Source organism: Leptodactylus fuscus, chromosome 3 (genome assembly GCF_031893055.1).
Source record: "Leptodactylus fuscus isolate aLepFus1 chromosome 3, aLepFus1.hap2, whole genome shotgun sequence".
Taxonomy (NCBI): Eukaryota; Metazoa; Chordata; class Amphibia; order Anura; family Leptodactylidae; genus Leptodactylus; species Leptodactylus fuscus.
Window position 1 is genome coordinate 177,375,240 of NC_134267.1, and position 24,779 is coordinate 177,400,018.

Consider the following 24,779-nt stretch of genomic DNA (forward strand, 5'->3'; position numbering starts at 1 on the left):
GTGAAGTGTAAACACATAAATATCCGCCTCTGTCATGTACATTTTATATGACAATAATGACAATCCTACACTCTTAGCCTCTGACTTTTTTCAGGTTATCTCAAAACCTTTGTTAGTAATTTCCTTTTGTGCTTCATTTAAAGTGCACCTCCAATATTGCAGGTTCCAATGGTTCGATCTTAATATGACTGTCAAGGATTATTTTTATTTACAAATAAAACACTTTTTTTTATTTTAATCAAGGACAACCTATTTTAGGCAATACCAGTGCATATCGGTAGGAAAACCAATCTGGTACCCCATCTACTTGTCTCCCAAGTGCAAACATTTCAGGGTGCACTAAGTGTGGTGGGGAAGTTAAAACTGGTCTGGTGGGACTATTAAATGCAAAATGCTCATGGATTCTCTGTAGTCTGTTACCAAGGAGAGTCCATGGAGACTCATCAATCTGTCTAGGAGTCTTATACAAATTTTTGTTTTCTTGGTTAATCAATTTGCATTTTAAAAAACTTATTGCAAATGTGCACATAGCCTACAACAATTATTATTGAACCATCATGGACTTTGTTCCTTTGTACCCCCACGGTTTCATGTCCCCCTCTAGTTGCCCCAGTTTAATGACCTCTCCAGTACCCCCCAGTTTAATGTCCCCCTCTAGATGCCCCAATTTAACGTCCCCCTCTTGTTTCCTCCAGTTTAAACTGTGGCATTAGGAGAGGAACTTCACACTGTGGGGTAATTGGAGATGAACTTTGTAATGTGGAGGCATATAATGGGTGACTGTAGGAGCATTATAGTGTGTGGGGGCACATAGAAAATGATTCAGAGTGTGCAGAGTCAATGTAGAAGTGAGTGGAGTTATTTTTGCCATGGCGCGCCGCACATACTGTCTCTCTTTGGGGAGGTATGCATATTTATATTTGGCTAGCATCACAAACCAGGAACCCTGATCATTATATCTATTCAATAGCAAGATAATGTAGATTACCTGTAGGCCTCTGGACTTAGGTGAATTTTATTAGGAACACCATGGCTTTCCATCCTAGAAGCTGTATTCACAGTATCCCCAAATAAACAATAGCGCGGCATCTTCTCTCCTACAACTCCAGCTAATACCGGGCCGGTATGTAACCCTACACGGATCTAGAACATAAATGGAGGACAATAAAGTGTTCTCAAAAATAAAGTATTTCCTGATCATCACTTATATGACATATGGAAACAAGGAGTGTGTTGTATTAGATGCTACCCAAACCCTGATGAAGTCTACCCTGTCCTCACTGCCTTTGGGCCTGGATGATGCTACTTTGGGAACTAGTACTCAGCAGAGTTGCATATACTGTACATCATAAAAGGTGTCTTATATGGGCCTAGGAACTAAAACAAAGCAAAAAGCTAAAAAATAACACTTAAACCAGCAGAATTAACTATACGCATATCCTGAACATACACAGAAAGAAGAGGATGTGTCCGTGTTACATCAGTACGGTCTGAGTGTAAGGTGTTTAGTCCTTCTCTCAGCTCTACATCTCATTCATGTCATCCTGTACTTATGTTTTAGCTTCTTTATTGTAGATATAAAAGTTTACCTGAATAGGATTTCCAGTAACAGGATTCTTCACTTCTTTTGCCATAAGTATCATCCCCAAAGCAAAGTTTGCAACTCTTTCTGCATGCGTAGAAACAGGAACAGGTACGCCACCCACAACCATGTATGCATCGCCTATAGTCTCCACCTATAGGTGGAAAAATGGGACATAGGGGGTTAACTCGGAACTTGCAAGAAGTAACTGAAAGTAAAATAAAACTATGGTTAGGGTAAGCATTGGGTTCTAGTGTAAACCAAGGGCAATAGCTGAAAGTTTTTTTGTTTTTTTTTAATCTACCCTCCTAAAAACACACTGATAGGACAATTGGCTCTTGTGTGAGTTCCTGGGATAGGAAACTAGGTTGCGTGTTCCTGTGAGAACAGGGGCTGATGTGAATGGTAACAATGTTGGCAATGTATGGGCAAAAGGAAATTTAGACACTTTTGGGCAAATTTATTAAAACTTGTGTTTGGTACAGCCAAATGTCTACACCAGTTGGTACACCCACCCCATATCTACACCAGTTAGAGCTGGCATTGATCTCCTGTATCACTGAACAGAAATAATAAACAATATCATCCCTTTAAGGCAGAAAATTGGTGTAGAGGGGCTGATAAATTCACCCTATTATATATTTTAAAGGTATACCCTGGAAAACGTTTGTTTTGTTTTTTTGTCTGTCAGTACAGGGCATAGTATGACTTGAAGCAAGACCGGTGTATTATATACTGGTCTTGAAGTCCCCTACTCCAGCTCTGTGCCTTATCATACGTTAGACACATCCTCCTGGCTCCCAGCACCTAGGCGTAATTATATGCCAGTTCTGACTTTTCTAGATTTTACCACCATTTATGCCATTTTTGTGGTATAAATTTTAATGAATTTTGTGCTGGTGATGACCCCTACCCTCACCCGGCCCTGGGGCCGCTCACCTTTGAGAAAGAGGTGAGGCTAGCACTTAAACACCACTTGTGACTATTTTAGTGGAAAGTGGCATTAAATAGTCACATATCACAGATTCATGACTAGTTTCCACTACTATTTTGGCCTCAGCAGGGGTTACAATACAACACTGCAGAGGAACCTGAACAGTGGACAAACTATGAATGGCGGGGTCCCGTGGAGAACTTTTGACATGCCCCCCAACCAACGCCAAAGACCCCAACTGACTGATCCCCCCCTCCTGCATTGCTGCGCACACCATTATGCCCCGTAGTGGCCCCTGCACACAGTATTATACTCCATATCCCTGCCAGGATTGATAAGTAAATAGGGCCTGAAACCCCCCACCCCACTAGGGGTAGTGACTGTTGCCAGGCCCCTAATGTCCTGGGCCCTGTGACAGCCGCTACTGCTGCTACCCCGGTAGTTACACCACTGAACCTGAAGTTCTGTAGTGATGTTGTATCTGACATATGTGACTACTGAGGCCAGTGACTGGCTGCAGCGGTCATGTGGTGGCTAGTGTACATCATCCGGGATAGAAGATTGGTTTTATGGAAAAGTGAGCTGTGGTTAGGACAGAAAGACCTAGGACAGATCAATATACTTTATTTCATTATTTTAACCCCTTCTCTAATTTTTCCCGAGGGCCATAAAAGTTCTTTAAATTATAATTCCTTCTGTTCCATTTATCAGGTGCTTTGCTTTTCACTATTTCCCTATTGTAATGCTTGTACTTCAGAAACTCTGCACTCACTGAAAAATCACCATTCTAATAAGTAGTGTTATACACCAGCACTTGAGATCAGCATTGTGCTTGCAATACAGTCACACTCGCTACTATTCATCTTTCACATCACTAAATATCATGCATAGGTTATTGACAGATCTACCTTATAAACATCGTGCACAGTGGTTAATCTGTCAAATCGGAGATACATGGAGTTTAGCATGGCAACGATCTGGATAGGTTCACACTGAGCACAAATGTTGGTAAATGTGACCACATCACTAAATAGTATTGTGCATTCTTTGAATTCACCTGAAAAATAGAAAATTTCATATTATATGGGAAAGTTTGCACAGTAAAGCCTCTGTGTATGCCTGTATTAAAATACTACTAATAATTAAAGTGCATCTCCAGTTATATATCATCCTTTCATAAATGAATAGTACTTTTTTTTTTAACTCAAAGTTTTATTGAAAACTTTTACAATGAGAAAAGAAAAGACAATTACAAGCTACAGGGCGAACAAACGCCCTGTGAACAGAAAAGCACACAGTGCAACACAAGATTCAATCACAGAAAAATAAAAAAACAACATTCTTTCGGGAAGATCAGGAATAAAGGAGTTGAAAAGCGATAAAGAAACAAGGGAGGAAAAGAGGAGAGAGGGGGGGAAGAAGAGAGGAGAGAAAGAAAAGGAAATAAAAAAAAAGGGGTGGGGGGTGGGAGAAGGGACTAAATGTTGGGGGTGAGAGGGTAGGGACGAGTGTGAGCAGTCAGGAAACCGGTGAGAGCACCTCCACCGCCAGGTCATCCATACCACAGCCAGAGGGAAGGGCTCGGGAGCGACCAGTAGTCAAATACCTGAGACGGACAGCCAATGAATAGTACTTATCAATATAAGAATCTTTGTCATATATCTTATTAATGAAAATTATTTTGTTCTCCATTTATAAGGCTGAGTTATTTCCATCATAGATGGAGATGTCTATGGAGAGGAGGAGACTCCTGGAAAAGGCACAGACATACTGTAGCTATTAAGCAATGCTACACTTAGTGACTGATTTAACTCCCTTTGAGATATTGCTTTACCATTACCAGTCTCATCTAGGGTATAGATGTTGGGGCGTTTACTAAAGATAGGTGAATTGATTAAGAGCCGGATTTGAGATGAATATTCCAAAGTTGTTTTTTTTTTTTTTTTTGTTTTTTTTTTAACAAAACTAAATGCTTTGCGATTTGTCTTGGGTAAACTAAACTGGCCACTGTGACATGCATTGTGCAGTGACAATACAGAAGAGAAACGTGTGAGTGATGTTCTGCATCACCTGACATTACCTGAAAGCCTCTTAGCCAATAACAAGTGCTTAGTGGAGACCATACATACAGTACTGATATCACAAACGGAATATAATACTCTTTGCAAGAAGGAGAAGAGACATTTTAGAGGTTTTCAATCTAGGGGAATGACATGTAATTCATCACTGCATGATCCTAAATAATTGTTCTATTTTCTACTGGAAAACAACAGCAACAGTTGCAACACAACTACAGAATAATAGGAGGAAGGGAAGTAGAATGAAGTTTAGTTACATTTCATCAATTACAGGAGGGAGGGAGAATTTCTGCACTGTGCTGTGTGAACGTGACTGCATAGAATTCCAGACAGTTGACAGTTAATACTTTTATTGCCAATAATCTACATTTGTGATAGGTTTTTTTTGGTTACCTAATATACAACATAGTTGAGTTAAGGTTCTGTGTGTTCTATCTCCTCTGTTTTATAAATCTATCTTGACAGATTCCTTTCGCTAGTACTGATGTGGCATCTCCTGAGAGAGATATTTATTCCTTATAGTACAGATATCTCTCTCTTCTTCTTCTTCTTTATGGGTTTGATGAAAACAGAAAGTGTTGTTTGGAAGTATAGCTGGTAAACGTGGAAGACATGACTGTTGGTGAAGGTAGTAGTGGCATGTGTTCTAGTGGTAATCTCCCTGGTAGAGGCACTAGGAGGAAATATTTTGAGAATTGTGAGGACATGACAAAAGCCATTACTATGATGACTCACAAAAAAGTGGGAAAATGATGAAATTACAGACTTGGATGATGCAGATAATACCTAGGAACTGGGTCAGGGTAAAATTTGATATAAGAGTAAGAGGGTGGTTTCAGCTTCAATAGTTAAAATTCCATCCAATTTGCAGCCCAACATACAGAAATTCTGCCTGGGGTAGGTCTAAGGAAGGCTTGGGGTGTGGTTTCATTTGCAGAAAAACATGTAGGAACTAGACCTCTATGTACTTAGAATGAAATGGAGTCACCAGTTCATGTGGCAAAATAGAAGTGGTTATTTTCTGGCTCTCAAGTGCTATTCTCATGGTCATAGAATCCTTTCCATTTCAGAAGATAATCTAGCTTTTTCAGCAGGCAAGCCAGACACACTGATAGTGTGCCACAAATTTTTCTTGAAATTTTGTAATTGTCACTCCCTGGTATCTACTCCCTTAAAGGGATAATTTTTGGGGGCCTTTTTACAAAGTCAATTTTTTATCACTTCACTTTCACGTAGCAGGCATAATAACAGCAAAATAAAACAACCCCTTCACTGCTTATTTCAATACCAACAAAAGTTTTGTGTTATTCTGCTTCCATGAAGAAGTCACTTCTTCATCACTTTTCAATCAAACTCATCACAACAAATATTTCTCCAAAATAACAAGCCTGTAGCACGTCATCAAAACGAGTTAATTTCTAGATAAAAATCATTGCTTTTTTTTTTGCAATATAAACACCATGTATGTATAAAGAAACCAAAGTAAAACAGCTTCCCTTGGGATGTTTGAAATATTAAAATGCATAAAAGTAAGTGAGATTGCAGTGTTTGGTTAAACTAAGATTTTTTATCTACTCCTTACCATCTGTTTTTCCATACACATACATTCAATGGCAGGCAAAGTTTGTACACCCCTGGTCAAAATGACTGTTACTGTGAACAGTTAAGCAAGTTGAAGATAAAATTATCTATAAAGGCATAACACTGAGGATTAAACACACTTGTCTATAATTTTAAACAGTATCAATGTATTATTATTAGAGATGAGCGAACACTAAAATGTTCGAGGTTCGAAATTCGAATCGAACAGCCGCTCACTGTTCGTGTGTTCGAACGGGTTTCGAACCCCATTATAGTCTATGGGGAACATATACTCGTTAAGGGGGAAACCCAAATCCGTGTCTGGAGGGTCACCAAGTCCACTATGACACCACAGGAAATGATGCCAACACCTCTGGAATGACACTGGGACAGCAGGGGAAGCATGTCTGGGGGCATCTAACACACCAAAGACCCTCTATTACCCCAACATCACAGCCTAACAACTACACACTTTACACACTCAATACCACCTCTCTGACAGTAGGAAAACACCTTGAAACAAGTGTATTTGGCACTTGCAGTGAGGAGAGCTTGTCACCAGCAGTGAATTTGGCCCTTGTAGTAAGTTGAGGTTGGCACCAACATTTGTTTTGAAAATCAGGGTGGATTGAGCCTCTAACCAGCAGAGTTTGGGCAAATTCATGGTGGAGGGAGCCTCTAAACACCCCAGTTTGGGCAAATTCATGGTGGAGGGAGCCTCTAAAAACCCCAGTTTGGACCAATTCATGGTGGAGGGAGCCTCTAAAAACCCCAGTTTGGACCAATTCATGGTGGAGGGAGCCTCTAAAAAACCCAGTTTGGACCAATTCATGGTGGAGGGAGCCTCTAAACAGCCCAGTTTGGACCAATTCATGGTGGAGGGAGCCTCTAAACAGCCCAGTTTGGGCAAATTCATGGTGGAGGGAGCCTCTAACCAGCCCAGTTTGGGCAAATTCATGGTGGAGGGAGCCTCTAAAAACCCCCGTTTGGACCAATTCATGGTGGAGGGAGCCTCTAAACAGCTCAGTTTGGGGAAATTCATGGTGGAGGGAGCCTCTAAACAGCCCAGTTTGGACCAATTCATGGTGGAGGGAGCCTCTAAAAACCCCAGTTTGGACCAATTCATGGTGGAGGGAGCCTCTAAAAACCCCAGTTTGGACCAATTCATGGTGGAGGGAGCCTCTAAAAACCCCAGTTTGGACCAATTCATGCTGGAGGGAGCCTCTAAACAGCCCAGTTTGGGCAAATTCATGGTGGAGGGAGCCTCTAAAAACCCCAGTTTGGACCAATTCATGGTGGAGGGAGCCTCTAAAAACCCCAATTTGGACCAATTCATGGTGGAGGGAGCCTCTAAACAGCCCAGTTTGGGCAAATTCATGGTGGAGGGAGCCTCTAAAAACCCCAGTTTGGACCAATTCATGGTGGAGGGAGCCTCTAAAAACCCCAGTTTGGACCAATTCATGGTGGAGGGAGCCTCTAAAAAACCCAGTTTGGACCAATTCATGGTGGAGGGAGCCTCTAAACAGCCCAGTTTGGGCAAATTCATGGTGGAGGGAGCCTCTAAAAACCCCAGTTTGGACCAATTCATGGTGGAGGGAGCCTCTAAAAACCCCAGTTTGGACCAATTCATGGTGGAGGGAGCCTCTAAAAACCCCAGTTTGGACCAATTCATGGTGGAGGGAGCCTCTAAAAAACCCAGTTTGGACCAATTCATGGTGGAGGGAGCCTCTAACCAGCCCAGTTTGGACCAATTCATGGTGGAGGGAGCCTCTAAAAACCCCAGTTTGGACCAATTCATGGTGGAGGGAGCCTCTAAACAGCCCAGTTTGGACCAATTCATGGTGGAGGGAGCCTCTAAAAACCCCAGTTTGGACCAATTCATGGTGGAGGGAGCCTCTAACCAGCCCAGTTTGGGCAAATTCATGGTGGAGGGAGCCTCTAAAAACCCCAATTTGGACCAATTCATGGTGGAGGGAGCCTCTAAGCAGCCCAGTTTGGGCAAATTCATGGTGGAGGGAGCCTCTAAAAACCCCAGTTTGGACCAATTCATGGTGGAGGGAGCCTCTAAAAAACCCAGTTTGGACCAATTCATGGTGGAGGGAGCCTCTAACCAGCCCAGTTTGGACCAATTCATGGTGGAGGGAGCCTCTAAAAACCCCAGTTTGGACCAATTCATGGTGGAGGGAGCCTCTAAACAGCCCAGTTTGGACCAATTCATGGTGGAGGGAGCCTCTAAAAACCCCAATTTGGACCAATTCATGGTGGAGGGAGCCTCTAAAAACCCCAATTTGGACCAATTCATGGTGGAGGGAGCCTCTAAACAGCCCAGTTTGGGCAAATTCATGGTGGAGGGAGCCTCTAAAAACCCCAGTTTGGACCAATTCATGGTGGAGGGAGCCTCTAAAAAACCCAGTTTGGACCAATTCATGGTGGAGGGAGCCTCTAAAAACCCCCGTTTGGACCAATTCATGGTGGAGGGAGCCTCTAAACAGCCCAGTTTGGGCAAATTCATGGTGGAGGGAGCCTCTAAAAACCCCAGTTTGGACCAATTCATGGTGGAGGGAGCCTCTAAAAACCCCAGTTTGGACCAATTCATGGTGGAGGGAGCCTCTAAAAAACCCAGTTTGGACCAATTCATGGTGGAGGGAGCCTCTAAACAGCCCAGTTTGGGCAAATTCATGGTGGAGGGAGCCTCTAAAAACCCCAGTTTGGACCAATTCATGGTGGAGGGAGCCTCTAAAAACCCCAGTTTGGACCAATTCATGGTGGAGGGAGCCTCTAAAAACCCCAGTTTGGACCAATTCATGGTGGAGGGAGCCTCTAAAAAACCCAGTTTGGACCAATTCATGGTGGAGGGAGCCTCTAAAAACCCCAGTTTGGACCAATTCATGGTGGAGGGAGCCTCTAAAAACCCCAGTTTGGACCAATTCATGCTGGAGGGAGCCTCTAAACAGCCCAGTTTGGGGAAATTCATGGTGGAGGGAGCCTCTAAAAACCCCAGTTTGGACCAATTCATGGTGGAGGGAGCCTCTAAAAACCCCAATTTGGACCAATTCATGGTGGAGGGAGCCTCTAAACAGCCCAGTTTGGGCAAATTCATGGTGGAGGGAGCCTCTAAAAACCCCAGTTTGGACCAATTCATGGTGGAGGGAGCCTCTAAAAACCCCAGTTTGGACCAATTCATGGTGGAGGGAGCCTCTAAAAAACCCAGTTTGGACCAATTCATGGTGGAGGGAGCCTCTAAACAGCCCAGTTTGGGCAAATTCATGGTGGAGGGAGCCTCTAAAAACCCCAGTTTGGACCAATTCATGGTGGAGGGAGCCTCTAAAAACCCCAGTTTGGACCAATTCATGGTGGAGGGAGCCTCTAAAAACCCCAGTTTGGACCAATTCATGGTGGAGGGAGCCTCTAAAAAACCCAGTTTGGACCAATTCATGGTGGAGGGAGCCTCTAACCAGCCCAGTTTGGACCAATTCATGGTGGAGGGAGCCTCTAAAAACCCCAGTTTGGACCAATTCATGGTGGAGGGAGCCTCTAAACAGCCCAGTTTGGACCAATTCATGGTGGAGGGAGCCTCTAAAAACCCCAATTTGGACCAATTCATGGTGGAGGGAGCCTCTAACCAGCCCAGTTTGGACCAATTCATGGTGGAGGGAGCCTCTAACCAGTCCAGTTTGGGCAAATTCATGGTGGAGGGAGCCTCTAAAAACCCCAATTTGGACCAATTCATGGTGGAGGGAGCCTCTAAACAGCCCAGTTTTGGCAAATTCATGGTGGAGGGAGCCTCTAAAAACCCCAGTTTGGACCAATTCATGGTGGAGGGAGCCTCTAACCAGCCCAGTTTGGGCAAATTCATGGTGGAGGGAGCCTCTAACCAGCAGAGTTGTGGGAAAGCAGGGTGGAGGGAGCCTCTAACCAGCAGAGTTGGTGGAAATCAGGGTGGAGGGAGCCTCTAACCAGCAGAGTTGGGGGAAATCATGTTGGAGGGAGCCTAGTATTAGCAGAATTGTGCAACGCTTATGGTGGATGAGTATGAGGATGCGGAGGAATTGGAGAGGTTGAGTACAGACATGGAGTTTCATGTTGGGGTGCTTTACACAGGTGGGCACAAAAATGAAGGCTCTATCCAGTGGTGGTTCATTTTTATCAAAGTGAGCCGGTCGGCACTCTCAGCTGACAGACGGGTGCGCTTGTCAGTGATGATGCCACCGGCTGCACTGAACACCCTCTCAGATAGGACGCTGGCGGCAGGACAGGACAGCACCTCCAAGGCATATAGGGCAAGTTCAAGCCACAGGTCCAACTTCGACACCCAATACGTGTAGGGCGCAGAGGGGTCGGAGAGGACAGGGCTGTGGTCGGAAAGGTATTCCCGCAACATGCGCCTATACTTCTCACGCCTGGTGACACTAGGACCCTCTGTGGCGGCACTTTGGCGAGGGGGTGCCATCAAGGTGTCCCAGACCTTAGACAGTGTGCCCCTCGTTTGTGTGGACCGGTGAGAACTTGGTCGCCTACTGGAGGAACTGTCCTCCCTGCCGCCAACGTCACATGCTGGAAACATCTCCATCATATTCTGCACCAATTGCCTGTGGCAAGCATTGATGCGATTGGCCCTCCCCTCTACCGGAATAAAAGACGAGATGTTGTTTTTATACCGGGGGTCAAGGATAGCAAAGATCCAGTACTGGTTGTCCTCCATGATTTTGACAATACGCTTGTCGGTTGTAAAGCACCCCAACATGAACTCAGCCATGTCTGCCACAGTGTTAGTTGGCATGACTCCTCTGGCCCCACCGGAAAGTTCAATCTCCATTTCCTCCTCATCCTCCATGTCTACCCATCCGCGCTGCAACAATGGGACGATTCGAAGTTGCCCGGAAGCCTCCTGTATCACCATCACATCATCGGACAACTCTTCTTCCTCCTCCTCCTCCTCCTCCTCCTCCATTAAACGCGATGAAGCGGACAGATGTGTGGACCTACTCTCCAGCTGTGACGGATCGGATGCTATCCCTGACTCCTCTGTGTGATCTGAGTTATCCCTGATGTCAATCAGGGATTCTCTCAGAACACACAAGAGCGGGATTGTAAGGCTCACCATCGCATCCTCAGAGCTCACCCTCCTTGTGGACTCCTCAAACACCCGTAGGATGTCACAAAGGTCTCTCATCCATGGCCACTCATGGATGAGAAACTGAGGCAGCTGACTTTGTGGCACCCTAGGGTTTTGTAGCTGGTATTCCATCAAAGGTCTCTGCTGCTCAACCACTCTATTCAACATCTGAAACGTTGAGTTCCAGCGTGTGGGGACGTCGCACAAAAGCCGGTGTTGTGGCACATGCAGGCGTTGCTGGAGAGATTTTAAGCTAGCAGCGGCTACTGTCGACTTGCGAAAGTGGGCGCACATGCGCCGCACTTTCACTAGTAGCTCTGGAACATTGGGGTAGCTCTTTAGGAAACGTTGCACCACTAGGTTGAAGACGTGGGCCAGGCATGGAACATGTTGGAGTCCGGCAAGCTCCAGAGCTGCTACCAGGTTCCGGCCGTTATCACAAACGACCATGCCTGGGCCCAGGTGCAGCGGCTCAAACCATATTGCCGTCTCATCGAGGAGGGCATCCCTCACCTCGGAGGCAGTGTGCTGTCTGTCCCCCAAGCTGATCAGCTTCAGCACAGCCTGCTGACGTCTACCAACGCCAGTGCTGCAACGTTTCCAACTCGTAGCTGGGGTCAATCTAACAGCGGAGTAGGAGTCGGTGGCGGAGGAGGAGGCGGTGGCGGAGGAGGAGGCGGTAGAGGAGGAGGAGGAGGGGGGTGTTCTTCTCGTGTCCCTGCCAGGAATGTTAGGCGGGGAGACGAGGTACACCGGGCCAGTTTGGGAAGCAGTCCCAGCCTCAACTACATTCACCCAGTGTGCCGTCAGTGAAATGTAGCGTCCCTGTCCGCATGCACTTGTCCACGCGTCGGTGGTCAAGTGGACCTTTGTGCAAAGCGCGGAACTAAGGGCCCGCCTGATGTTGAGTGACACGTGCTGGTGCAAGGCGGGGGACGGCACACCGGGAGAAGTAGTGACGGCTAGGGACGGCATAGCGAGGTGCCGCAGTTGCCATCAGGTCCAGGAAGGCGGGAGTTTCAACAAGCCGGAACGCCAACATCTCCTGGGCCAGCAGTTTAGCGATGTTGGCGTTCAAGGCTTGCGCGTGTGGGTGGTTAGTAGTGTATTTCTGCCGCCGCTCCAATGTCTGAGAGATGGTGGGTTGTTGTAAAGAAGCGCCTGATGGTGCCTTTGATGGTGCAGGAGAAGGAGATAAGACAGGAACAGGGGAGGATGAGGGAGAAGTCAACAAAGTGGCGGAGGCAGATGAAGTGGTGTCCTGGCTCGTCCTCTGGAGTGCATCGCCAGCACAGTCAGCAGTGGCAGTGGCAGAGGCAGAGGCAGTGGCGGAGGCAGTGGCAGTGGCGTGAACGGCAGGCGGCCTTTGTCCTGCCGTTGCTGCCTGCCACTGATTCCAGTGCTTGGATTCCAAATGACGGCGCATTGAAGTGGTGGACAGGTTGCTCTTCTCAGAGCCCCTAATCAATTTCGAGAGGCAAATTGTGCAGACAACACTATATCTGTCCTCGGCGCATTCCTTGAAAAAACTCCACACCTTCGAGAAACGTGCCCTCGAGGTGGGAGTTTTTCGGGGCTGGGTACGAACTGGAACATCTTGGGAGATTCCGGGTGTGGCCTGGCTTCGCCTAAGCTGCTGACCTCTGCCTCTGCCTCTAGCTACCCTTTTTGGTGCTGCACTTGCCTCAACATCCACACTACTTTCCCCGCTTGACATCCCCCCTGTCCAGGTCGGGTCAGTGTCCTCATCATCCACCACTTCCTCTTCCAACTCCTGTCTCATCTCCTCCTCCCGCACAATGCGCCGGTCAACTGGATGCCCTGACGGCAACTGCGTCACATCATCGTCGATGAGGGTGGGTTGCTGGTCATCCACCACCAAATCGAACGGAGATGGAGGAGACTCTAGTGTTTGAGCATCTGGACACAGATGCTCCTCTGTTAGGTTTGTGGAATCGTGACGTGGAGAGGCAGGTTGAGGGACAATGAAAGGAGCGGAGAACAGCTCTGGGGAGCAGGGACAGTTGGGGTTATTGTTCTGTGAAGCTTGGGAATTTTGGGAGGAAGGAGGACAAGACTGTTGGGTAATAGGAGGAGAGGAGGCAGAGTCTGACTGGCTGCTGGACAATGTGCTGTAAGCGTTCTCTGACAGCCATTGCAAGACCTGTTCCTGGTTCTCGGGCCTACTAAGGTTTGTACCCTGCAGTTTAGTTAATGTGGCAAGCAACCCTGGCACTGTGGAGTGGCGCAATGCTTGCTGCCCCACAGGAGTAGGCACGGGACGCCCTGTGGCTTCACTGCTACCTTGCTCCCCAGAACCATTCCCCCGACCTCGCCCACGGCCTCGTCCACGTCCCTTTCCGGGAGCCTTGCGCATTTTGAATTCCCAGTTAGAAATTGGCACTATATACCAGTAGCAAAAATTGTGGGTGCACGTTACCCCAATATATTCTTTGAATTCCCAGTCAGACAATGGCACTATATACCAGTAGCAAGAAATGAGGGTATTTATAACCCCAATATATTCTTTGAATTACCAGTCAGAAACTGGCACTGTATACCAGTAGTAAAAATTGTGGGTGCACGTAACCCCAATATATTCTTTGAATTACCAGTCAGAAACTGGCACTATATGGCAGTAGCAAGAAATGAGGGTATTTGTAACCCCAATATATTCTTTGAATTCCCAGTCAGACAATGGCACTATATGGCAGTAGCAAGAAATGAGGGTATTTATAACCCCAATATATTCTTTGAATTCCCAGTCAGACAATGGCACTGTATACCAGTAGTAAAAATTGTGGGTGCACGTAACCCCAATATATTCTTTGAATTACCAGTCAGAAACTGGCACTATATGGCAGTAGCAAGAAATGAGGGTATTTGTAACCCCAATATATTCTTTGAATTCCCAGTCAGAAACTGGCACTGTATACCAGTAGTAAAAATTGTGGGTGCACGTAACCCCAATATATTCTTTGAATTACCAGTCAGAAACTGGCACTATATGGCAGTAGCAAGAAATGAGGGTATTTGTAACCCCAATATATTCTTTGAATTCCCAGTCAGAAACTGGCACTGTATACCAGTAGTAAAAATTGTGGGTGCACGTAACCCCAATATATTCTTTGAATTCCCAGTCAGACAATGGCACTATATACCAGTAGCAAGAAATGAGAGTATTTATAACCCCAATATATTCTTTGAATTCCCAGTCAGAAACTGGCACTATATGGCAGTAGCAAGAAATGAGGGTATTTATAACCCCAATATATTCTTTGAATTCCCAGTCAGACAATGGCACTGTATACCAGTAGTAAAAATTGTGGGTGCACGTAACCCCAATATATTCTTTGAATTACCAGTCAGAAACTGGCACTATATGGCAGTAGCAAGAAATGAGGGTATTTGTAACCCCAATATATTCTTTGAATTCCCAGTCAGAAACTGGCACTGTATACCAGTAGTAAAAATTGTGGGTGCACGTAACCCCAATATATTCTTTGAATTCCCAGTCAGACAATGGCACTATATACCAGTAGCAAGAAATGAGGGTATTTATAACCCCAATATATTCTTTGAATTCCCAGTCAGACAATGGCACTGTATACCAGTAGTAAAAATTGTGGGTGCACGTAACCCCAATATATTCTTTGAATTCCCAGTCAGACAATGGCACTATATACCAGTAGCAAGAAATGAGGGTATTTGTATTCCCAATATATTCTTTGAATTCCCAGTCAGACAATGGCACTGTATACCAGTAGTAAAAATTGTGGGTGCACGTAACCCCAATATATTCTTTGAATTCCCAGTCAGAAACTGGCACTATATGGCAGTAGCAAGAAATGAGGGTATTTATAACCCCAATATATTCTTTGAATTCCCAGTCAGACAATGGCACTGTATACCAGTAGTAAAAATTGTGGGTGCACGTAACCCCAATATATTCTTTGAATTACCAGTCAGAAACTGGCACTATATGGCAGTAGCAAGAAATGAGGGTATTTATAACCCCAATATATTCTTTGAATTCCCAGTCAGAAACTGGCACTGTATACCAGTAGTAAAAATTGTGGGTGCACGTAACCCCAATATATTCTTTGAATTCCCAGTCAGACAATGGCACTATATGGCAGTAGCAAAAATAGTGGGTGTATATAGCCCCAATTCTATTGCTAGGGGACTTGCAGGGTATTTCTGGGGTGAAGGTGGGGGGGCACACCGTTGGAACGGGTATCGGGGGTATATATCGGGTATACGGGAATACACTGACAGTGTATTCCATTCAGGATCCTGGGAAAGCTGGGTTGCGGCGATTGAGCCCGTCAGTGCCACGTTACACTGACAAGCTTCTCCCTGGAATTTAGCTCTTACAAGAGCTGTTGTGGTTGTCTTCTCCTTCCTATCCTAGCCTGTCCCTGCCTACCCAGAATCTAAGCCCTAGCTAGCTGGACGGAAACCTCCGTCCTCGGTGAATTGCAAGCTCAGAATGACGCGAACCTGGGCGGCGCTGTTCTTTTAAATTAGAGGTCACATGTTTTCGGCAGCCAATGGGTTTTGCCTACTTTTTTCAACGTCACCGGTGTCGTAGTTCCTGTCCCACCTACCCTGCGCTGTTATTGGAGCAAAAAAGGCGCCAGGGAAGGTGGGAGGGGAATCGAGTAATGGCGCACTTTACCACGCGGTGTTCGATTCGATTCGAACATGCCGAACAGCCTAATATCCGATCGAACATGAGTTCGATAGAACACTGTTCGCTCATCTCTAATTATTATGTTTGAATATAGAGATGAGCGAACACTAAAATGTTCGAGGTTCGAAATTCGATTCGAACAGCCGCTCAATGTTCGTGTGTTCGAACGGGTTTCGAACCCCATTATAGTCTATGGGGAACAGATACTCGTTAAGGGGGAAACCCAAATCCGTGTCTGGAGGGTCACCAAGTCCACTATGACACCCCAGGAAATGATGCCAACACCTCTGGAATGACACTGGGACAGCAGGGGAAGCATGTCTGGGGGCATCTAACACACCAAAGACCCTCTATTACCCCAACATCACAGCCTAACAACTACACACTTTACACACTCAATACCACCTCTCTGACAGTAGGAAAACACCTTGAAACATGTGTATTTGGCACTTGCAGTGAGGAGAGCTTGTCACCAGCAGTGAATTTGGCCCTTGTAGTAAGTTGAGGTTGGCACCAACATTTGTTTTGAAAATCAGGGTGGATTGAGCCTCTAACCAGCAGAGTTTGGGCAAATTCATGGTGGAGGGAGCCTCTAAAAACCCCAGTTTGGACCAATTCATGGTGGAGGGAGACTCTAAAAACCCCAGTTTGGACCAATTCATGGTGGAGGGAGACTCTAAAAACCCCAGTTTGGACCAATTCATGGTGGAGGGAGCCTCTAAAAACCCCAGTTTGGACCAATTCATGGTGGAGGGAGCCTCTAACCAGCCCAGTTTGGACCAATTAATGGTGGAGGGAGCCTCTAAACAGCCAAGTTTTGGGAAATTCATGGTGGAGGGAGCCTCTAACCAGCCCAGTTTGGACCAATTCATGGTGGAGGGAGCCTCTAAACAGCCCAGTTTGGGCAAATTCATGGTGGAGGGAGCCTCTAACCAGCCCAGTTTGGACCAATTAATGGTGGAGGGAGCCTCTAACCAGCCCAGTTTGGACCAATTAATGGTGGAGGGAGCCTCTAACCACCCCAGTTTGGGCAAATTCATGGTGGAGGGAGCCTCTAACCAGCCCAGTTTGGACCAATTAATGGTGGAGGGAGCCTCTAAACAGCCCAGTTTGGGCAAATTCATGGTGGAGGGAGCCTCTAAACAGCCAAGTTTGGACCAATTAATGGTGGAGGGAGCCTCTAAACAGCCCAGTTTGGGCAAATTCATGGTGGAGGGAGCCTCTAAAAAACCCAGTTTGGACCAATTCATGGTGGAGGGAGCCTCTAATTAGCCCAGTTTGGACCAATTAATTGTGGAGGGAGCCTCTAACCAGCCCAGTTTGGACCAATTAATGGTGGAGGGAGCCTCTAAAAAACCCAGTTTGGACCAATTCATGGTGGAGGGAGCCTCTAATTAGCCCAGTTTGGACCAATTAATTGTGGAGGGAGCCTCTAACCAGCCCAGTTTGGACCAATTAATGGTGGAGGGAGCCTCTAACCACCCCAGTTTGGACCAATTCATGGTGGAGGGAGCCTCTAACCACCCCAGTTTGGACCAATTCATGGTGGAGGGAGCCTCTAAACAGCCCAGTTTGGGCAAATTCATGGTGGAGGGAGCCTCTAACCAGCCCAGTTTGGACCAATTAATGGTGGAGGGAGCCTCTAAACAGCCCAGTTTGGGCAAATTCATGGTGGAGGGAGCCTCTAACCAGCCCAGTTTGGACCAATTAATGGTGGAGGGAGCCTCTAAACAGCCAAGTTTTGGGAAATTCATGGTGGAGGGAGCCTCTAACCAGCCCAGTTTGGACCAATTAATGGTGGAGGGAGCCTCTAACCACCCCAGTTTGGGCAAATTCATGGTGGAGGGAGCCTCTAACCAGCCCAGTTTGGACCAATTAATGGTGGAGGGAGCCTCTAAACAGCCCAGTTTGGGCAAATTCATGGTGGAGGGAGCCTCTAAACAGCCAAGTTTTGGGAAATTCATGGTGGAGGGAGCCTCTAACCAGCCCAGTTTGGACCAATTCATGGTGGAGGGAGCCTCTAAACAGCCCAGTTTGGGCAAATTCATGGTGGAGGGAGCCTCTAAAAAACCCAGTTTGGACCAATTCATGGTGGAGGGAGCCTCTAATTAGCCCAGTTTGGACCAATTAATTGTGGAGGGAGCCTCTAACCAGCCCAGTTTGGACCAATTAATGGTGGAGGGAGCCTCTAACCACCCCAGTTTGGGCAAATTCATGGTGGAGGGAGCCTCTAACCAGCCCAGTTTGGACCAATTAATGGTGGAGGGGGCCTCTAACCAGCCCAGTTTGGACCAATTAATGGTGGAGGGAGCCTCTAACCACCCCAGTTTGGACCAATTCATGGTGGAGGGAGCCTCTAACCAGCCCAGTTTGGACCAATTCATGGTGGAGGGAGCCTCTAAACAGCCCAGTTTGGGCAAATTCATGGTGGAGGGAGCCTCTAAAAAACCCAGTTTGGACCAATTCATGGTGGAGGGAGCCTCTAATTAGCCCAGTTTGGACCAATTAATTGTGGAGGGAGCCTCTAACCAGCCCAGTTTGGACCAATTAATGGTGGAGGGAGCCTCTAAAAAACCCAGTTTGGACCAATTCATGGTGGAGGGAGCCTCTAAACAGCCCAGTTTGGGCAAATTCATGGTGGAGGGAGCCTCTAACCAGCCCAGTTTGGACCAATTAATGGTGGAGGGAGCCTCTAAACAGCCAAGTTTTGGGAAATTCATGGTGGAGGGAGCCTCTAACCAGCCCAGTTTGGACCAATTAATGGTGGAGGGAGCCTCTAACCAGCCCAGTTTGGACCAATTAATGGTGGAGGGAGCCTCTAACCAGCCCAGTTTGGACCAATTAATGGTGGAGGGAGCCTCTAAACAGCCAAGTTTTGGGAAATTCATGGTGGAGGGAGCCTCTAACCAGCCCAGTTTGGACCAATTCATGGTGGAGGGAGCCTCTAAACAGCCCAGTTTGGGCAAATTCATGGTGGAGGGAGCCTCTAAAAAACCCAGTTTGGACCAATTCATGGTGGAGGGAGCCTCTAATTAGCCCAGTTTGGACCAATTAATTGTGGAGGGAGCCTCTAACCAGCCCAGTTTGGACCAATTAATGGTGGAGGGAGCCTCTAACCACCCCAGTTTGGGCAAATTCATGGTGGAGGGAGCCTCTAACCAGCCCAGTTTGGACCAATTAATGGTGGAGGGAGCCTCTAACCAGCCCAGTTTGGACCAATTAATGGTGGAGGGAGCCTCTAACCACCCCAGTTTGGACCAATTCATGGTGGAGGGAGCCTCTAACCAGCCCAGTTTGGACCAATTCATGGTGGAGGGAGCCTCTAAACAGCCCAGTTTGGGCAAATTCATGGTGGAGGGAGCCTCTAATTAGCCCAGTTTGGACCAATTCATGGTGGAGGGAGCCTCTAATTAGCCCAGTTTGGACCAATTAATTGTGGAGGGAGCCTCTAACCAGCCCAGTTTGGACCAATTAATGGTGGAGGGAGCCTCTAACCACCCCAGTTTGGACCAATTCATGGTGGAGGGAGCCTCTAACCACCCCAGTTTGGACCAATTCATGGTGGAGGGAGCCTCTAAACAGCCCAGTTTGGGCAAATTCATGGTGGAGGGAGCCTCTAACCAGCCCAGTTTGGACCAATTAATGGTGGAGGGAGCCTCTAAACAGCCCAGTTTGGGCAAATTCATGGTGGAGGGAGCCTCTAACCAGCCCAGTTTGGACCAATTAATGGTGGAGGGAGCCTCTAAACAGCCAAGTTTTGGGAAATTCATGGTGGAGGGAGCCTCTAACCAGCCCAGTTTGGACCAATTAATGGTGGAGGGAGCCTCTAACCACCCCAGTTTGGGCAAATTCATGGTGGAGGGAGCCTCTAACCAGCCCAGTTTGGACCAATTAATGGTGGAGGGAGCCTCTAAACAGCCCAGTTTGGGCAAATTCATGGTGGAGGGAGCCTCTAAACAGCCAAGTTTTGGGAAATTCATGGTGGAGGGAGCCTCTAACCAGCCCAGTTTGGACCAATTCATGGTGGAGGGAGCCTCTAAACAGCCCAGTTTGGGCAAATTCATGGTGGAGGGAGCCTCTAAAAAACCCAGTTTGGACCAATTCATGGTGGAGGGAGCCTCTAAACAGCCCAGTTTGGGCAAATTCATGGTGGAGGGAGCCTCTAACCAGCAGAGTTGGGGGAAATCAGGGTGGAGGGAGCCTAGTATTAGCAGAATTGTGCAACGCTTATGGTGGATGAGTATGAGGATGCGGAGGAATTGGAGAGGTTGAGTACAGACATGGAGTTTCATGTTGGGGTGCTTTACACAGGTGGGCACAAAAATGACGGCTCTACCCAGTGGTGGTTCATTTTTATCAAAGTGAGCCGGTCGGCACTCTCAGCTGACAGACGGGTGCGCTTGTCAGTGATGATGCCACCGGCTGCACTGAACACCCTCTCAGATAGGACGCTGGCGGCAGGACAGGACAGCACCTCCAAGGCATATAGGGCAAGTTCAAGCCACAGGTCCAACTTCGACACCCAATACGTGTAGGGCGCAGAGGGGTCGGAGAGGACAGGGCTGTGGTCGGAAAGGTATTCCCGCAACATGCGCCTATACTTCTCACGCCTGGTGACACTAGGACCCTCCGTGGCGGCACTTTGGCGAGGGGGTGCCATCAAGGTGTCCCAGACCTTAGACAGTGTGCCCCTCGTTTGTGTGGACCGGTGAGAACTTGGTTGCCTACTGGAGGAACTGCCCTCCCTGCCGCCAACGTCACATGCTGGAAACATCTCCATCATATTCTGCACCAATTGCCTGTGGCAAGCATTGATGCGATTGGCCCTCCCCTCTACCGGAATAAAAGACGAGATGTTGTTTTTATACCGGGGGTCAAGGATAGCAAAGATCCAGTACTGGTTGTCCTCCATGATTTTGACAATACGCTTGTCGGTTGTAAAGCACCCCAACATGAACTCAGCCATGTCTGCCACAGTGTTAGTTGGCATGACTCCTCTGGCCCCACCGGAAAGTTCAATCTCCATTTCCTCCTCATCCTCCATGTCTACCCATCCGCGCTGCAACAATGGGACGATTCGAAGTTGCCCGGAAGCCTCCTGTATCACCATCACATCATCGGACAACTCTTCTTCCTCCTCCTCCTCCTCCTCCTCCTCCATTAAACGCAGTGAAGCGGACAGATGTGTGGACCTACTCTCCAGCTGTGACGGATCGGATGCTATCCCTAACTCCTCTGTGTGATCTGAGTTATCCCTGATGTCAATCAGGGATTCTCTCAGAACACACAAGAGCGGGATTGTAAGGCTCACCATCGCATCCTCAGAGCTCACCCTCCTTGTGGACTCCTCAAAGACCCGTAGGATGTCACAAAGGTCTCTCATCCATGGCCACTCATGGATGTGAAACTGAGGCAGCTGACTTTGTGGCACCCTAGGGTTTTGTAGCTGGTATTCCATCAAAGGTCTCTGCTGCTCAACCACTCTATTCAACATCTGAAACGTTGAGTTCCAGCGTGTGGGGACGTCGCACAAAAGCCGGTGTTGTGGCACATGCAGGCGTTGCTGGAGAGATTTTAAGCTAGCAGCGGCTACTGTCGACTTGCGAAAGTGGGCGCACATGCGCCGCACTTTCACCAGTAGCTCTGGAACATTGGGGTAGCTCTTTAGGAAACGTTGCACCACTAGGTTGAAGACGTGGGCCAGGCATGGAACATGTTGGAGTCCGGCAAGCTCCAGAGCTGCTACCAGGTTCCGGCCGTTATCACAAACGACCATGCCTGGGCCCAGGTGCAGCGGCTCAAACCATATTGCCGTCTCATCGAGGAGGGCATCCCTCACCTCGGAGGCAGTGTGCTGTCTGTCCCCCAAGCTGATCAGCTTCAGCACAGCCTGCTGACGTCTACCAACGCCAGTGCTGCAACGTTTCCAACTCGTAGCTGGGGTCAATCTAACAGCGGAGGAGGAGGCGGTGGCGGAGGAGGAGGCGGTGGCGGAGGAGGAGGCGGTAGAGGAGGAGGAGGAGGAGGGGGGTGTTCTTCTCGTGTCCCTGCCAGGAATGTTAGGCGGGGAGACGAGGTACACCGGGCCAGTTTGGGAAGCAGTCCCAGCCTCAACTACATTCACCCAGTGTGCCGTCAGTGAAATGTAGCGTCCCTGTCCGCATGCACTTGTCCACGCGTCGGTGGTCAAGTGGACCTTTGTGCAAAGCGCGGAACTAAGGGCCCGCCTGATGTTGAGTGACACGTGCTGGTGCAAGGCGGGGACGGCACACCGGGAGAAGTAGTGACGGCTAGGGACGGCATAGCGAGGTGCCGCAGTTGCCATCAGGTCCAGGAAGGCGGGAGTTTCAACAAGCCGGAACGCCAACATCTCCTGGGCCAGCAGTTTAGCGATGTTGGCGTTCAAGGCTTGCGCGTGTGGGTGGTTAGCAGTGTATTTCTGCCGCCGCTCCAATGTCTGAGAGATGGTGGGTTGTTGTAAAGAAACGCCTGATGGTGCCTTTGATGGTGCAGGAGAAGGAGATAAGACAGGACCAGGGGAGGATGAGGTAGAAGTCAACAAAGTGGCGGAGGCAGATGAAGTGGTGTCCTGGCTCGTCCTCTGGAGTGCATCGCCAGCACAGTCAGCAGTGGCAGTGGCAGAGGCAGAGGCAGAGGCAGTGGCAGTGGCGTGAACGGCAGTCGGCCTTTGTCCTGCCGTTGCTGCCTGCCACTGATTCCAGTGCTTGGATTCCAAATGACGGCGCATTGAAGTGGTGGACAGGTTGCTCTTCTCAGAGCCCCTAATCAATTTCGAGAGGCAAATTGTGCAGACAACACTATATCTGTCCTCGGCGCATTCCTTGAAAAAACTCCACACCTTCGAGAAACGTGCCCTCGAGGTGGGAGTTTTTCGGGGCTGGGTACGAACTGGAACATCTTGGGAGATTCCGGGTGTGGCCTGGCTTCGCCTAAGCTGCTGACCTCTGCCTCTGCCTCTAGCTACCCTTTTTGGTGCTGCACCTGCCTCAACATCCACACTACTTTCCCCGCTTGACATCCCCCCTGTCCAGGTCGGGTCAGTGTCCTCATCATCCACCACTTCCTCTTCCAACTCCTGTCTCATCTCCTCCTCCCGCACAATGCGCCGGTCAACTGGATGCCCTGACGGCAACTGCGTCACATCATCGTCGATGAGGGTGGGTTGCTGGTCATCCACCACCAAATCGAACGGAGATGGAGGAGACTCTAGTGTTTGAGCATCTGGATACAGATGCTCCTCTGTTAGGTTCGTGGAATCGTGACGTGGAGAGGCAGGTTGAGGGACAATGAAAGGAGCGGAGAACAGCTCTGGGGAGCAGGGACAGTTTGGGTTATTGTTCTGTAAAGCTTCGGAATTTTGGGAGGAAGGAAGACAAGACTGTTGGGTAATAGGAGGAGAGGAGGCAGAGTCTGACTGGCTGCTGGACAATGTGCTGTAAGCGTTCTCTGACAGCCATTGCAAGACCTGTTCCTGGTTCTCGGGCCTACTAAGGTTTGTACCCTGCAGTTTAGTTAATGTGGCAAGCAACCCTGGCACTGTGGAGTGGCGCAATGCTTGCTGCCCCACAGGAGTAGGCACGGGACGCCCTGTGGCTTCACTGCTACCTTGCTCCCCAGAACCATTCCCCCGACCTCGCCCACGGCCTCGTCCACGTCCCTTTCCGGGAGCCTTGCGCATTTTGAATTCCTAGTTAGAAATTGGCACTGTATACCAGTAGTAAAAATTGTGGGTGCACGTAACCCCAATATATTCTTTGAATTCCCAGTCAGACACTGGCACTATATGGCAGTAGCAAGAAATGAGGGTATTTGTATTCCCAATATACTCTTTGAATTCCCAGTCAGACAATGGCACTGTATACCAGTAGTAAAAATTGTGGGTGCACGTAACCCCAATATATTCTTTGAATTCCCAGTCAGAAACTGGCACTATATGGCAGTAGCAAGAAATGAGGGTATTTGTATTCCCAATATACTCTTTGAATTCCCAGTCAGACAATGGCACTGTATACCAGTAGTAAAAATTGTGGGTGCACGTAACCCCAATATATTCTTTGAATTCCCAGTCAGACACTGGCACTATATGGCAGTAGCAAGAAATGAGGGTATTTGTATTCCCAATATACTCTTTGAATTCCCAGTCAGACAATGGCACTGTATACCAGTAGTAAAAATTGTGGGTGCACGTAACCCCAATATATTCTTTGAATTCCCAGTCAGACACTGGCACTATATGGCAGTAGCAAGAAATGAGGGTATTTGTATTCCCAATATACTCTTTGAATTCCCAGTCAGACAATGGCACTGTATACCAGTAGTAAAAATTGTGGGTGCACGTAACCCCAATATATTCTTTGAATTACCAGTCAGAAACTGGCACTATATGGCAGTAGCAAGAAATGAGGGTATTTATAACCCCAATATATTCTTTGAATTCCCAGTCAGACAATGGCACTGTATACCAGTAGTAAAAATTGTGGGTGCACGTAACCCCAATATATTCTTTGAATTCCCAGTCAGAAACTGGCACTATATGGCAGTAGCAAGAAATGATGGTATTTATAACCCCAATATATTCTTTGAATTCCCAGTCAGACAATGGCACTGTATACCAGTAGTAAAAATTGTGGGTGCACGTAACCCCAATATATTCTTTGAATTCCCAGTCAGAAACTGGCACTATATGGCAGTAGCAAGAAATGAGGGTATTTGTATTCCCAATATACTCTTTGAATTCCCAGTCAGACAATGGCACTGTATACCAGTAGTAA

The 24,779-nt window shown here is 47.7% G+C and overlaps 1 protein-coding gene across 1 annotated transcript in view; it reads right to left on the reverse strand.

Moving 5' to 3' along the window:
* LOC142198045 (guanylate cyclase soluble subunit beta-2-like) overlaps nucleotides 1–24,779 on the reverse strand; it is a 60,089-nt gene that overhangs the window by 6,687 nt on the left and 28,623 nt on the right. The window contains exons 11-13 of the mRNA XM_075268845.1: nucleotides 3,425–3,573; nucleotides 1,590–1,736; nucleotides 989–1,143 (exon numbers count right to left, since the gene is read on the reverse strand). Of these exons, the coding sequence (XP_075124946.1) occupies nucleotides 989–1,143; nucleotides 1,590–1,736; nucleotides 3,425–3,573 (451 nt within the window). The remainder of the gene's footprint in view (nucleotides 1–988; nucleotides 1,144–1,589; nucleotides 1,737–3,424; nucleotides 3,574–24,779) is intronic.